Consider the following 15,376-nt stretch of genomic DNA (forward strand, 5'->3'; position numbering starts at 1 on the left):
ATTGACGAGAACAAATGTAAAACAGGTGTCAACGATGCAAATGTGACTCCACGATGCAGTGTGAAAACGCTGTGGTCATGACACCATCCTTTAATAAAAATGGACTTTTAACTGCATCAGTTTTTCTTAGTCATGCAGTAAATCTTCTGTTTATTGTACTTACCCTGAGTATTTTGTAAAAGTCAAACAGCCAAGAAATATAATTTCCTCAACAATCTTTGTCTTGCCCTTTTACAGATGGCGTAAAATCAGGTGTGTTAAAAAAAAAAAAAAGCAGTTTGAACTGACGTGAAAGGTACTTCAGATTTATGCTCTGCAGATGATATTGGTATGATTAATGCATTCATTGCTTTCTTTATTGCTTTTCACAGATAATGTACATGATGCATGGAAAATGTTGTGTTTAAAATTTTTGCCAGGTTTAGCCTGTGACTATCAACAGATGTTATCGTATAAGTACCATAATTATTATAAAATAAAAAATTTGTTGTGAAATGCATTGACATAAATTTCATTTATGTAAATTGCTTTCATTAGTATAAAACCTTAGTGTAGCTGTTAGAGTTTGTGAAGCACTTTAGATGAGATTAACTTGGTATAAAGTGGTCACAAATGGGTTGCTTTAAATTTCACTGACAAGAAAATAGTGCTCCAGTGAGGAAACAACTGAGACATTTGTTTTTATCCAGCATTGCTCGTTCTGTTTAAATAGGTGAATATGAATCAGTAACTATGCACTGCTGGTTCAATAACTGCAGAAAATAATTGGAAGGAGACCTTAAGTAGTAACTTAAAAGCATTTTGGTCTTGCTCAGTTCCATTGTGTTTCTGTTTTTCTTCGGTGTGCTTGCCCATTGTTTCAGTATGGCCATGATCAAGGTCTGCATTGCAAGTTTTGACTCTAGAGTCTTGGTGCATTAGAACTGTGACATAGAAACTTGCATTCAGATGTCTCAGAATGTGGGATGCTGGTGGAGCAGCCGTATCAGCTGGTCACATCTCAGCACCGCTCAGCACCCTACTGCACCTGATCCTGGTGGCTGGGTAACAGTCAGTTGCTGACTGTCCTCTGGAGGTATTTGGTCTAACAGTGTGGACAGGTGGGGAGGTTCTTCTTCCCTGGCTGTGAGCTCTCTGTGTTCTTTTCCTTTTCCTATGTCTTTTGAAAGACAACAGAGCAGCAACAGCCTCTCCCCTGTGCTGCAGCGAATTTTCCATCATATTGCCCTTCTGATGCAGGCTAGAAGGAGGCGTGTTAATTCATTCCCAGAATCTTACAGGACAATGTTGAGCCAGACTAAGATTGTGGGATTGCTTGTGGTCACACTGGATTATGTCACAGTAGGTGTCACACTCATGTTGCTGGTTGCAATAGCAACATTTTTAGATCTTTCTGTGAAAAGGAAGGGTTTTGTCATTTTTATTTTTTAGGAGATATCTTGTTTTCCAAGGACGACCTGTTAGATGGCTTTCCTTCCTCAAATGGGTGTCACCATACTTCCCTGAGAAAGGGAGTACTCACCAGATGACACAAACAAAGCTGTACTTGTTTGGGAGTAACCTAGGTATCACTGTTGAGCAATCAGAAGTCATTTAATCATGTCATTAAAATCAATCCTATCAAAACAGCAAATGCTACTAATGAGTCAGTTTACTCACGTGCTCTGAGCCAGCAGGGCAGGATTGTGCTCCTCTGCTATGTCATTTATCAAACTGACTTAAGTGCCCTGCTCTTGCCATTGCAGATCTGGCTGCGGACATGCACCAGGTGTCTGCAGCAGTCCCAGGCAGGCAAGAGTGGCATGGTCTGGCTGTTGGCTCAGTGGGAATAGCAGGCAATCAGCGAGTGACTGGCACTGTCCAGCCCAAGGTGCAGAAGGAAGATGTAACGGGAGTGCGTGCCTCCATCTCTGCCCACAAGAACTCCCAGTTTTGATGGGGACATGGCACATCTGAACTTTACAAGGTGGTTAATTCTTTCAAAATGCCCCATTAATGAGAACTAAACTGTGAAGTACTAGTAAGCTGAAGGAGATGTGCTCCGGGATAGTTGCTTGGGATTTTAGTTGGTTCCTGAAGGTCTCATAGGTGTTTGTGAGGGAAGAAGCCGTGACAGGGTTAGTAGGTGGCACAGGTCTGGGATTGGAAGGGAAAGGACATATTTTTTTGTGTGTGTTGGTGGGTGGTATTGGGGTGGTAGTGGTGGTCATGGAGGAGCAGGAGGAGGGCACATCTTGTTATAGTGTGTTGCAGGGAAATGAAGGTCCTCCAGTTGAACAGGAGGACTGCTGTGGGCACTCGCCCCTGGGTTTAGCATTGCCTCAAGTTTAGGGTACCTGAACGCAAACTCTGTCTTTCTTCCCTCAGCAGCAGTACCAGCACCTTTATCTAAGCAGCCAGGTCTGAAACTGAAAAGTCATCATGTTGACCAGTCACTAAAACTGCCCAGTTGTCTTCCGGGGTCTTTTATGCGGCTGTGCTGATGGTCCGAGCACCTCTGCCTTCTCCCTACAGCTCTGGTAGGGGCTTCCTGAGCGTCTGTTGACTGCAGGGCCTCCCTGCACCCACTGGCCTGCCTGCCACCTTCTTGTGACCAACATTGGTCTCTGCTCAGAAGATCTCAGTGTCTTCCTGTTGTGTCTCCCAGGACACATTTCACCTTCTCACATCCACCCTAGCCCTGCCTCTTGTCAGTCCTCTGCAAGCAGCCGACGTTAGAACTGTAAGGTACCTGAGAGGTGCCCATTCATCCCCTCACCGTGGAGGTGAGGGGCACACAAAATTCGCGGCCATGCTGGAACTGAACTGTGACTCCTTGCGTCTCAGTTACATTCTTGTCTACCTTTATCCAACCTGTTCTTCTCCCTCCCTCCCCACTGTACCTATTCTCTCCCATCTGGTCACATCCCACCCACTTTTGGAGTGTTTTCACACACCCAACACTATAAAGCATTATGAAGCAGTTATTTTAGGTGGGGCACTGCACTACACTCTGGGTACACCGGTTCACACCCCAGACAGCGCTCCCATCTTCATAAGGGTTCAGTATAGTGGGGGAGGGAGAGCATAAACAAAGGAAAAAATGAGCATGTAATTATAAGTTATGGTGAGTGCCATGAAGGAAAACCCTAATAGCTCATGCCTAATGAACACATAAGCACTTTACATGCATGCATTCATTTAATCCTCATAAAACTTCATGCAATAAATGTACGTTCTTTATTTTACAAATGAGGAACCTGAGGCTCAGACTAAGTGACTTGGCCAAGGTCCCATAGCTAGTAAGTGTGGAGTTAGAATCTGACTCCAGGCCGCCCGTGTCATGAGCCAGCGTAGTGCTGTCTGCCTCTGCCACAGGAAGCAGCTGTGAGAGGGATTGATGGGAGACCAACTTCCACTTGAGCCCAGTCAAGGGAGCCTCAGTGAGGAGGCGGTAGCTGGTGTGCTTTTTGAAAGACCAGTCAGCAGATACAGAGGATGGAATGGAAGGTACAACAGCCATGCTGGAGACACAAGGAAGGAGGCTACTGCATTCATCCGGGTGAGATGTCATTGCTGGGGAAGACACAGCACGAGATCGTGAACGTGCAGTGACAGAGGAGAAGCAGAATAGTACAGAGGTTGGAACTGTATGTATGAGTTCACATGAAGAAACCAGTGGTAGTACACTTAACTAGCATAGAAAATGCAGACATAAAGAGAACAGCCAAGTTTTTCTGATGAGAAGGAATGGTGGGCAGTAAGGACAAAGAGCAGAGGGTGTTAGGAATGACTCCTGGATTCTGGCCTGGAGGAAGTAGGTACTTGGAAATGACTTTTTTTTTCCCCATCTGGTAAAGTACAGGGAGGAACAGAATTGGCATACAGGGATCAAGATTTCTGGTTTGGACACTGTTAAAGTGAGTTGCTGTGAGACATCGAAGTGTCAGCCTCATGAAGGTGGTTTTGTGTCTGAGTTAGGAACTTACTGATGAGATCTGGTATGAGATCAAGGTATGAGATGAGATCACTCTGGATGAAATTGTAGTCGTCGTGTTGACCAGTCACTAAAACTGCCCAGTTGTCATCCAGGGTGTGAAGATGGACTCAGTCCATTTACAGGTTGGATAGAAGAGAAGCTAGCAGATGACTCAGAGGAAGACTTGTTAAGAGAAATAGGAAGAAAATCAGGTCAGTGTCATATCACAGAATCCGAAAGAAGATGATAATTTCAAACTAGGGATCAGTTCTGCTGAGATGCCCATTGGCCCTAGCAGCATGGAGGTCATCAGTGACCACAGCAAGGATGGCTTGTGGCGGTGGGGGTGTGGGCCAGCCTCGGTAGGAAGTGGCACTCATGGCTTATACAGAACCTTGGAGCCTCAGACATAGTCCATTGTCTGTTCCTTCTGGAGTTCAGTGCTTGAATTAGCTTACTTGCCTTTGTGCTGTTCTTTTAGGCTTGTTTTGATACTAAACCTGTGAATTAGAGCCTTGATACTGAACTATGACTGCCAGAGCTGGAAAGGAGGAATTACCAAGACCCAGGGGTGAGCCAGTGGCAGAATGAGGATGAGAGCACATACAGTTTAGATTACGCAGCTCCAAGGGGAACTGTCACTGGAGTCTGTCCAGTTAAGGTAACACCTCGAGGACAGGGACTCGGGTTGTGCTCATGTGTGTCTCCCACAGAACCCAGCCCTGCGTTTCATTACATAGGTGCATTTGAATGTGTGAGGTCCCTTGATTTGGTTCACTGTAGGTCAGTGTCCTTAGCTTTAGGGAAATCTAGCCTTTTTCTGTCCTGTAGGTTATTACTGAAAAGTCCTTCTCCCCAGGGACTTCCTTTCCTGTCTCCTTTCTCCTAGTCATAGATGGTTCCTGTGGCTGACCAGCTTATCTGGCCACTAAGTGGCTGTGCCTGATGGTCTGTTGTACCACACAGCACTTCCCACAACAGCTTTGGTGGTTCATTCAGTTTTGAAGCAGCCGACAGGCCACTTAACAGCATCTGTAGTCAGTTGCCTCCAGTAATGACAGCCTCGTGGTCACTCAGTACATTGGCACCACAGTCTCAGCCTCCTCCAACCATGGTCTGTTGTGACTTATTGGCATCCCTTTTGGCGGGTTCTTCAAGACTCTACAAGCAGCACTCTGGGAGCCTGCCTCAGGCCTGTTAATTGCTATCCATCGGGCATTCATTTCTGTTTCCAGACTATTCTTTTAATCTCAGACCCTTTCTTTTTTCTGTCACCACTGGTTCAGCACTGTGGGCTGCACCTTTCCTTTTTTTCCTTTTTTTTTTTTTTTGGTATTCTGTAGAGAAAAATTGAAATATATTGTATATTATACATTTTATAAATATATTGGACTGTAATCCCAGCTACTGGTTGGGGGAGGCAAGGGGATCACAGATTTAAAGCCTGATTGGGCAACTTAGACCCTGGCTCAAAATAAAGTTGAAAAAGGTCTGAGGGGGTACTGGGGATATAGCTCAGTGGTAAAGTACTTGCCTAGCATGTGAAAGGCCCTGGGTTCGATTCCCAGCACAGCCAAAAAAAAAGAAAGGTGGGCTGACGTAGTTTGGTGGTCCTGAGTTCATCCCTCAGTACTGCCAAAAAATCATATATATATGTACACACACATTTACAAGTCATATATATAATATAAACAGTAACTTGTAAAAATGATGCTTAAAGCCCATTCTGCATACAGATGGCTTTTTTTTTGAGATGGGGGTCTTACTACGTTGCCCAGACTGGTCTCAAAACTCCTGGGCTCAAGTGATCCTTCTGCCTCAGTTTTCCAAGTAGCTGGGACCACAGGTGTGTACCACTGGGCCTGGCATAGGTGACTCTTAATGTTGCATCATTTACCTGACATATAGCCAACTTAGTTTTCTTTGTGACAGTTTGGAGAGTCACAAAGTATTTTATGGACTAGTGAGCATTTGAGGTCTACTAAGTGTTAGTAGCCTGTTGTTAGTAGCTGGCGACTAGTCACTCAGTATATTGGCACCACAGCCTTGTAAAGTTAGGTGTTAGTGTCCCTGTTTTGCTATGGTGAAAAGTCAGAGAAGTTAAGGAATGTGTTCAGACTTACAGAGGAAGTGGGATGTGGGGCTATAATTCCAGGTCCAGACAGTCTATCCTAAGGTGATGGCTCTTCTCTTCATACAAGTCTGAACTTTGGAGAATTGTAGAATCACTCAGAATGTCTACCTTCTCTTCTCCCCTCCTTTCCCTCCCCTCCCCTCTTCTCCCCTCCTTTCCCCTCGCCTTCCTTCCCTTCCCCAACCCTCCCTTCTTTCCTCTCAAGCAGAAAGTCTCATTGTGTAGCCCAGGCTAGGCTGGCTTAGAACTTGCTATGTAACCAAGACTGGCCTTGAACTCTCAATCCTCCTGGCTTTGCTGAGCTTACAGACATGCATCACTGTGTATGACTTTTATTATGTATATGTGTGTGTGTGTGTGTGTGTGTGTGTGTGTGTTTCCATTGGATGAAAAGGTCATGTTTAATTTAGCCAATGTTTTTATACAGTAACCATCTTCACAGTGGAGGTTTTATGAGCCTCCTTTTCCAAATGCTCCATATTAATGCTGTCAGTTGAACACAAATATGAGGGAGCCATACCAAGTTCTTCTTGCTAATGGTGCTCAGGGTCTTGATGCCCACTGAGATCAGGCATAGATCTGATTACTTGTTGAAAAAGTAAATCATGCTATGTGCACTGGCACACCCCTGTAATCCCAGCATGTGTGAGGCTGGGGCAGGAGGATCTTGAGTTCAAGGGTAATCTGGGCTATATAATGAGACCCTGCTTCCCAAAAAAAAAAAAAAAACTAGATCCAGATCATCACCTAGATAGAATTGACCTGTTAAAGCTGAAAAAAAAAAAAAAAAAAAAAATCAAGGCCTTCAAGTTACTTGAGAAGCCCAGAAGGAAAATGTTATGTTAGGGGCTTTGTAGCTACCATTCCCACAGCTTAGTGCCAGGGTGTAGGGAACATTTTCATAGGGAGGGTCTCTTTTGGAGATTTTTTTTCAGATAAAGAAGGCTTGTTTAATTCAGGAAGAGTTATTTTGTAGGAAATTAAATCTTTGTAAATCCTCTGTCACATTTCCACACATGCCAGTCCTCTGCTAAGTGATGGCTTTCGAACAGGTCAGAAAGGTTTCCTAAAAAAGTAAATAGTTCTATGTTTTATACATGTTTATCTTTTTTGTTTTTGAATTGGACAGGTAAGAGGCTTTTGTTTTCCTTTTGTCTTTGTCTCTGGGTGATATTACTGGTTCTCAAACTCAGTATGGTAATTACTTGTGGACATTGTTTTCTTGGGTGTGACAGTGACTCCACAGATCTTTAGAGACAGGACCAGTGCTGTTGGCCAGGTGCAGGAAACGCTGTAGCATCTCGGCTTAGTGTGCTCAGCAGCGTCTAATCAGGTCGTGTGCTGGGGAACATGTAAGAATTTTCTTTTCAAGTCTTAGTGCGTCATTTTTTCCGCCATTGATCAAGTATTATGCTTGTAGCCAGTGCACTCCTAACTGTCTTACATTCCTAATCTTTTTGGCTCTTGGACTGAAATATCTCTACGCCTCTTAAATATTGAAAGCATAATATCCTTTAACCTAAACAGCAGAGCTAAAATGAATTTTATGTGAAATATTTAGTTGTGGACCACATCTTCAGCTTTTTATATGCCACAGTGGCCTTGTTTTTTTTTTCCCTCTTCCATTGTCTGATAGTGAGGTCATTTTCAGTCCTCTGAGAAATTCTATTCCCAGCCAGATGCGGCTCATATATTAAAAGTAGCACCTGTGGCTAACATCGCAGCAGCTTACCATAAATTTACATGGTAACCAGGATTATATCTGTCAAGACTGTTAAAAAACATCTAGATTTAATTTGATTTCCAGTATTGTAGAAGCTCTCCAACATTTTGCTTCATAACTATATTTTAAAAGTTAAAAATCACTCCACTGTTAAGTTTTATTGCACTCCCAGTGCCCATTAAGTTGATTTGTTCAACGGAGGTCAGAGTCAAGCAACGTGGCTACGTTATGATCGGAAATCAACCCATTTGTGACAAATTTAGTCCTTTCGTGTGAATCTTCTCAACGTCTCTGCGCTGATTGGATTCAGGTGTAGCTTATGTCAGTAGCATTTAACCTCAAAAGAATGAGCAGTGTGATTGGGTCGCTGTAAATTACGAAGCATTTGCCCTTGCTTGTTTGAGTGCGACTGTTGACTCTGCTGCCCAGCCTGACCGCTCCACTGCATCTGCCTGAACATGAGGATGGCGGTTCAAAAGATGTCCCAGAAATGGGGGTACCTGCCCTCATCCCTTTCCTTCGTCCGTGAGACCTTTCCTAAACTCTATTCCTCATTATCCTTTGAGTCCCTCTCCCACGTGTTCTGATTTGCACACCTGCAGTTATAAAGTTATTTTGGGGCGTCGTTATATCGTGTTGCTCACCAGTTTCCCAGCACGCATGGATACAATAGCGATTCACCATAAATCAGAGTAATTTACAAGTTACAGCGAACCCGCTCCTACCAATGCGAATTGAATGATGGATTTCTTCAGTGTCCTCCTATTGCACATGGTTCCTGAAAAAGAAACTGGGAATATGTTTCTTTGTATTTGGAAAACTAATTCCTAGTTCAGAACTGAATTGAAGATGAAATTCAACCTTTTGGACATTCCGTAGTTGAAAACATGTAAGCAAATATAAACCTATTAGGAAATAAGCAAAAGTCTGTTTTCTTGGCTAGGAACTGTAATTGCCTTGGCTGTGGTCTTGCTCCTGAATGTGGCAGTGGTAACATGTGGACAGTTAGGTCAGGCCAGGGTGCAGCTTTTCAGCCAGGCGTCTGCAGCCCTGAGTACATGTGCCACTTCAAATGGCAGTCAGTGCTGGGCGCTGGTGGCTCACACCTGTAATCCTAGCTACTCAGGAGGCAGAGGTCAGGAAGATAGGGGTTCGAAGCCAGCCTGAGCAAATAGTTCACAGACCCTATCTTGAAAATACCCAACCCAAAATAGGGCTGGTAGAGTGGCTCAAGTGGTAGAGCGCCTGCCTAGCAAGCATGAGGCCCTGAGTTCAAACCCAGTACTGCTAAAAAGAAAAAAGAATGCAATCTGTGTGGAATTACTTTCTGTTCTGTTGATCATATTTCTAGAAGGAAATTTGTAAGCTTTTTTGAGCCTGAGTCTTACCAAGGAAGTAGAACAATAGTCAAGAATTACTGTGCTGAAAAGATGGTGATGGAAGGAGTGACTAGGAGTAAGGCTAAAGTAATAATTTCATGTGTGATTAGGTAGAATTTGTCACTTAACAGAAAATATCACTAATGATCAATTTGAAACATTATAAAACACTTTTTCGGGAGTGATTATGACATCTTTTTTTGTGTGTCCCTAGAATACACTGATTTCCTGGTATAGCTTAGGTGACCTGCTTAAAGAAGAAGGGTAGAGAAGAGGGGTGAAAACAAAATAGTGTTGCATAACCCTTCTTCATTGCTTTCCCCTTGGGGTCCTTTAGTTACAGCTTGTCAGGTTGGCCTTTGGGCCCTGTCTCTGCTCTGTAAGCTCCTTGAGGGGCAGCTGCTGTGACCTAGGGCCTTGAGCCCAGGGTGCTGGGTTCAGAGCAGCACATTGGTAACCTGGGTACCACAGATTTTTAGAGTAGACTGTTGGAAAGATTCTGGAATTTCCAAATGTATTAAAAATTTCAGATCTTGTAGAGAAAGCAGAAACATTAAGAATTGGTGGCTTGTCCTGCTGACCAGGATTCTTTTCTCCTGTTGTCTGTTGCAGTTGGAAGCACATGTAAGGTGTCAGGTGATGTCTGAAGGGGCACAGGAATCATGAGGTTGTTGGAGAGGAGGCTCCCTTGTCATGCAGCCGTCCTCCACAGCCTGTGGCTTAGTCCAAAAGGGCCCATGAGATGTATCTGTACAGTGACCAAAGACACAGCCTCATAAGGTTGATTTTGAGAGCAGAAAGAAAACCTAGCAAGAAAGAATACTTGCTGATTTTTAAAGAGAAGCAGTATTTCCCCACAACTCAGAAATGAATGAAATCCTAACTTAATCATTGAAGCACCAGTGACAGCTTTTGTCACTCATTAATGTCATAGTACCATAAATGGTTTAGATACAGGAGAAATGGATATAATTTAAAGCCAAGTAGACCGATTTTACAGCACTAAGTAGTACAAAATACTTTTGCATGCATTCACTTACAAGGCAATAATAATATAGCTTGATTCTTTCATAAGTAACATTCCATGATGGAAAATGAAAATGGTGGTATTAACTGCACTTTTGTTTAGAATTTTGTTTTAAGCCATGCAAAATTCTGTTACATAATTGCTTTTTTGGATTCTTGTGTATGAGTAAAGTATATATATTTTTTTAATGAAATCCTTATTTGGGAAAATTTGACTGTTATGGTTGCTGTTGGATGAACAAATATATACCCATCTTAGAGAAGAAATTCTTCATTTGGTCCACAAACAATTGATTTCTTAGATACATGCAAGTGCTTCTTTCACTAAATTATGAAAAATGAGTTTTATTTGAGAAATAGGTCACTTTGTTATATGTTGTAAATCGAATATTGTAATATTCCAGGACTGTAATTAGGATGGATTCTACTGGCAAAGTTTGGGAAGAGGCACAGAAGGAAGTTGAAATACGTTGCCTATTTACCAATTAACCATTACCTGCCAAGAGCACATCAGACGCGCACAGCGGACGTCCGCTAATCCCGCGGTCAGCCGTTCCGGCTCTAATGCACGCTGCTTTACACGTTGGCCGTTTTGAAGTCCCAGGCCAGGCTGACCTTTCACATGTGCTCCGTTCAAGTAGGACTCTCCACTCACTGCTTCCTGTCAGACTGGATTATGGTGACACAACCCAGGGCTCACTTGGGCTGCAATTAAGTTTTTGATCAGAATTATTTCGTTCACAAACAATCACATTTGTTAAAATGTTACATCTGCCCCGAGAACCACTGGCAGCCTCTCAGTTTATCAGTGCAATGAGAGTGTAATTCTTCATTTGTTTTTCATAAAATGGCAAGCCATCTCATGTGTGTTATTTAATTTTTTCTCTCTCTTGCTGGTTTCTGCCTTTCATTTCATTTGGTTTGGAAGGGAACTGTGTCCTGAAATTAGTCTGAAACTGCTCGAAGACTTTGGGAATTTGAATGGAATTGCTTTTGGTGCAGAACAAAATTATCCAGTTAGGAGCCAAGACTCAAATATTATCCCCCAAATAGTGGCAATTTCTTCTCACAACAGGAAACATTTTAGCCCTTGGAGTGTGGGTCGAGGACTGCATGCCCGGTCTGCTATTTCCTTGTCTCCAGGCCACGTTGTCCCGCCCTGTGGTGTTTATCATCGTTGTTCCCATCTCCAGGGCCACCGCTCCTGTGGCAGGCTCAGTGCCAGAACCAGGCCAGCTGTGGCTCCCTGAGCTCCTCTCGCACAGTTCTTAGGTACACTTTCAAAAGTCATTTTCCCACCAAGAAATGGCAGCAGAGACGTGATAAGGTGCTTTTCCCAATGGCTGACCATTGTCTGTCTATAAGATGACGGGGACCTCAGTGGATCAGCTAGGTTGCACAGCTGACTTCTCTATCTGATGCCCCTTTGTGGCCCAGGCATCTTGGAGAGGTCTTCCTGCTCAACAGTCGTGTGTTGGGTGTTGGTTGGGTACTTGGGGGGTCCGAGGTTAGAGTTTGTGTGAGTTCTGTGCAGAGCAGAGGCTGAGGTAGGCCTCGAGGGGGAGGAAGGGAGTCGGAGGCTGTGAAGTTCCCAAGCGCCTCAAGTGTTGTCTTGGAGGCTTAGAAATTTTAATTACCTAAAAAATATATATGTATATATTTAGAATACCATTAAAGGAATTTATTACTAGGTTTTACACTCTTTCATTAAAACCTAACCATTTCCCATTTGTTTTGGCATAACCAAACCCATTTATTACCAACTCATAAAATTCCAAGTGGCAAAAGAAAGACGTACACCAAAAACTATTTATTTAGCTATAATTTTTTAAGCTTTTTTAATACAGTATGGCCTAGGCTTAAATGGAATATGCACTGGCTACATTGCTGTAATCCTCATTTTCTTTATTGTTGTATTTGTGAGCATATTTCTCTTAAATCCATTACTATATTGCTTTTTATTTTCTTTTCAAAAATATATTTGGGGGGGCTGGGGATTTAGCTCAGTGGTTAGGCCCTTGGTTCAGTCCCTAGCACTGGAAAAAAAAAAGTCCTATTTGGAATATACATGACTGTATTTACTATTTAAAGGAAATACATTTAAAGAAATACTGGATATTCTTAAACTGTTTTTTGGCAGTGCTGGGGTTTAAATTCAGGACCTTGTACTTGCTAGGCAAGTACTCTGCCAGAGAAGCCATGCCTATAAGTCCTTTTTTTTGCTTTAGTTATTTTTCATGCTTTTTGCCTGGGCTAGCCTTGGACTGTACTCCTCTTACTCCTACCTCCCATGTAGCTGGGATTACAGAAATGAGCCACATGCCCAGCTTATTTGTTGAGATGGGGTCTCATTAGCTGTTTGCCTGGGCTGGCTTCAAACCACAATCCTCCCAATCTCTGCCTCTCAAGTAGCTGGGATTACAGATATGAGCCACTGTGCTTGGCTTGGTATTAAATTTTGAGAGAAAACTCCAACCTTCAATCTTTTTTTTTTCTTTTTTTTTTAAGGTACTGGGATTTGAACTCAGGGCCTTCACCTTGAGCCACTCTACCAGTTCTGTTTTTGTGATGGGTTTTTTTCAAGATAGGGTCTTAAGAACTATTTGCCTGGGCTGGCTTCGAGGTGTGATCCTCCTGATCTCTGCCTCCTGAGTAGCTAGGATTACAGGTGTGAGCCACTGACACCTGGCCAACCTGCAATCTTAGGTATGCAACAGGCACATCTAAGTTTCTTTTCCCTGTCATTCAGTCCTGCCAGGTCAAAGTAGTAACTTTATTAAAAACATATCAATATAGCCATTTCTTAGGTTCAGATTTTGTTGATTTGTTAATTTATTTTGAGATTACGAAGTTTCAAGAAGTTTGTGTTTATAAACTATCACACTGGTGTGAGTGTGTGTGGGGCATCCACTGGGTGGACAAAGGAGGAGCCTTTGTCATCTTTGGAGGGTACTTTAGGGACATCTGAGTCTGTCAGGAGAAAGAATAGTGCGGAGTGCCCCCATCTGGAAAAACCCAGCGGCCACTAGGCTCCTGTGCAGCCACCAGCATGTGTGCAGTCTCCAGACCTAAAACAGTAAACGCCTGAGGCCAGTGCCACCCTCAGCCTGCACGAACTGCAGCTTCACACAAAATCACAGAAAGCTCAAAAGCCCTTTCTGGGAAGATAAAGCAGATGCCTGTGAGTTGGAGTCTGTCTCACAGTATTTGGGGACACTTGACTACTTTCAAGTTCTACTGGAGCATGTGAAAACACTCCTGCAGTCCCAAACAGGTCCTTTACACCAGACAGAGGGCTCTAGGCTCCCTCCCCTCCTAAACAGTGTGATTGCCCGCTAGGGAGACCGACCCCTGTCTGTCTCAAGAAGAAGCCTTTCTCCCCTTGATTCTCTTCAAATCACAGGAAACAGCACTTTCTCCTGTGTGGGTCTCACAATGGGAGAAACCCCACCTGTATGGGTCTACCTCCTTCCACCCATCCTGGGGAAGCGGAAGCTGAGCTGGAGAAGTGGCCATTGAGGGTGAGAGATGCCAGTCTGCCCCTTCTGTGTCTGCACTTCTGATACCACACGACTGTTTGGGTGCATTGCTGTTATGATCTGCAGGCCCAGAGCGTAAGTTAGAGTCGAGCAGCCTTTGGGAAGTAAAATGAATTTGAATTCTGCAGTGGTCAGCCATGCTTTTCTGACTAGGCCTTGGGAATTCTGGGCAGTAAGGTGACTTTGTCTCCTCCTGCTCCCCACCGCTGGGCTCCCAAGTCGGGGTGCTCTGCACTGTGCTTCTCTTTCAGAACTGCCCCTCACCTGCTGCCATGTCCACTGCATATTTTATTCCAAACTGGATTTGCAGCTAGTTACAGTTCCCAAGGCTTCCACAAGAATACAAGGTGGGAATGTCTCCCAAGTTTGCACTGGGTGCCCAAGAGGCTAATGGAGGCTTTGAGTTCATTGTGAAGGTCTTCAGATGTCATAAGATTGCAGACTTCAGATGTAGCTCATTTCAGAACAGCACTCTGGTCTCTGAGCACCCTGGGCAGAAACACAGAAAACTCTTTGGCACCCTAACCCCTTGGCCTCTGCACAGCCCCTCCGTGAGCGGCCCTCCTGTAGTCAGAAGCAGGAGCTGAGCAGGTAAGTTGGTGGTGTGTCCACAGCCACACACGTGACCACAGCATTTTGAGCACAAGAACTCGGTCCCCTCAGAAGTCTGCTCTCCACAGGACACACTGCCTGCACCTTGGAGGGTGTGATGGCGGTGTCCCTGCCAGATCAAGTTGGTGGGTAGATCATTGGTTCCAAGAGTTTTAATTGTCATTGTTTTGCACAGATGACAAGCCGGAAGTGGGGTGCTCCACTGAAGAAGGCTTTATCGGACCTTCTGGTGGTTTCACTGGGCATTGAAGGAAAAGGATCTAAAAAGACTTCTTATTTATTCCATTAACCCCCAATTACGCAATTACACTTCTAACTTTGTCCCTGGAACTCTCCAGTGTGTATTGATGGAGAGTTCAAACAGCCCTTCTGTTCAGAAGGCCTGACTTACAAGATGTCTTTGGTATAGCTTGTCTCTCTTCCTCTTGATTGAACCATTTACATGAAATCATGTCTAAAACACAGCTACCCACTCTGTGTCACTGCGCAGCTCCTAAAAGTAAAGAAAGCCATGGAGCCACATGGAAAATGAGTAGAATGTTTTGTTACAAAGTGGTTTGGTTCGGGATACACAGTTAAATGAATGTTGTAACAGTAAGCACAGAGAAAAAAAGAAAAACTAGATACATAAAACTTTTTTCCAAACCTTCTATAATACTTCACTTTTCTCTTGTAACTAAACTTTTTTAAAAAAAATTACTGGAAACTTATTGCTATAATTTACTTTTAGATAAAAGAAAACATAGAAAAAAGGTCTGATCTGTCATTAGGGATTTGTACCTAAACACACACATGCACACACACAGAGGCTTTGGAGTTGGACATACAGAGCAGTGTGTGACACTTTGTATGCAATGTGTGACTCTTCTTATACAGTGTGTATAGTCAAGCCAGGTGCTGGTGGCTCACACCTGTAATCCTAGCTACTCAGGAAGCAGAGATCAGAAGGATCATGGTTTGAGGCCAGCCTGGGCAAATAGTCTTCAGATCCTATCTTGAAAATAC

General features: G+C 43.6%; 1 protein-coding gene across 9 annotated transcripts in view; it reads left to right on the forward strand.

Annotated features, from left to right (window-relative positions):
* Positions 1 to 15,376, forward strand: part of LOC109692352 (pterin-4-alpha-carbinolamine dehydratase 2) — a 60,822-nt gene that overhangs the window by 30,300 nt on the left and 15,146 nt on the right. The window contains exon 1 of one of the 9 annotated variants that reach the window (XM_074058811.1): positions 296 to 328. The exons of 7 other annotated variants lie outside the window; for them this stretch is intronic. In XM_074058811.1, the coding sequence (XP_073914912.1) occupies positions 320 to 328 (9 nt within the window). In that variant the 5' untranslated portion in view covers positions 296 to 319. Of the gene's footprint in view, positions 1 to 295; positions 329 to 393; positions 3,542 to 15,376 lie in introns of those variants that run through there. One more of the 9 variants, XM_074058809.1, reaches the window with a different exon arrangement.

Source organism: Castor canadensis, chromosome 16, assembly GCF_047511655.1.
Source record: "Castor canadensis chromosome 16, mCasCan1.hap1v2, whole genome shotgun sequence".
Classification (NCBI taxonomy): domain Eukaryota; kingdom Metazoa; phylum Chordata; class Mammalia; order Rodentia; family Castoridae; genus Castor; species Castor canadensis.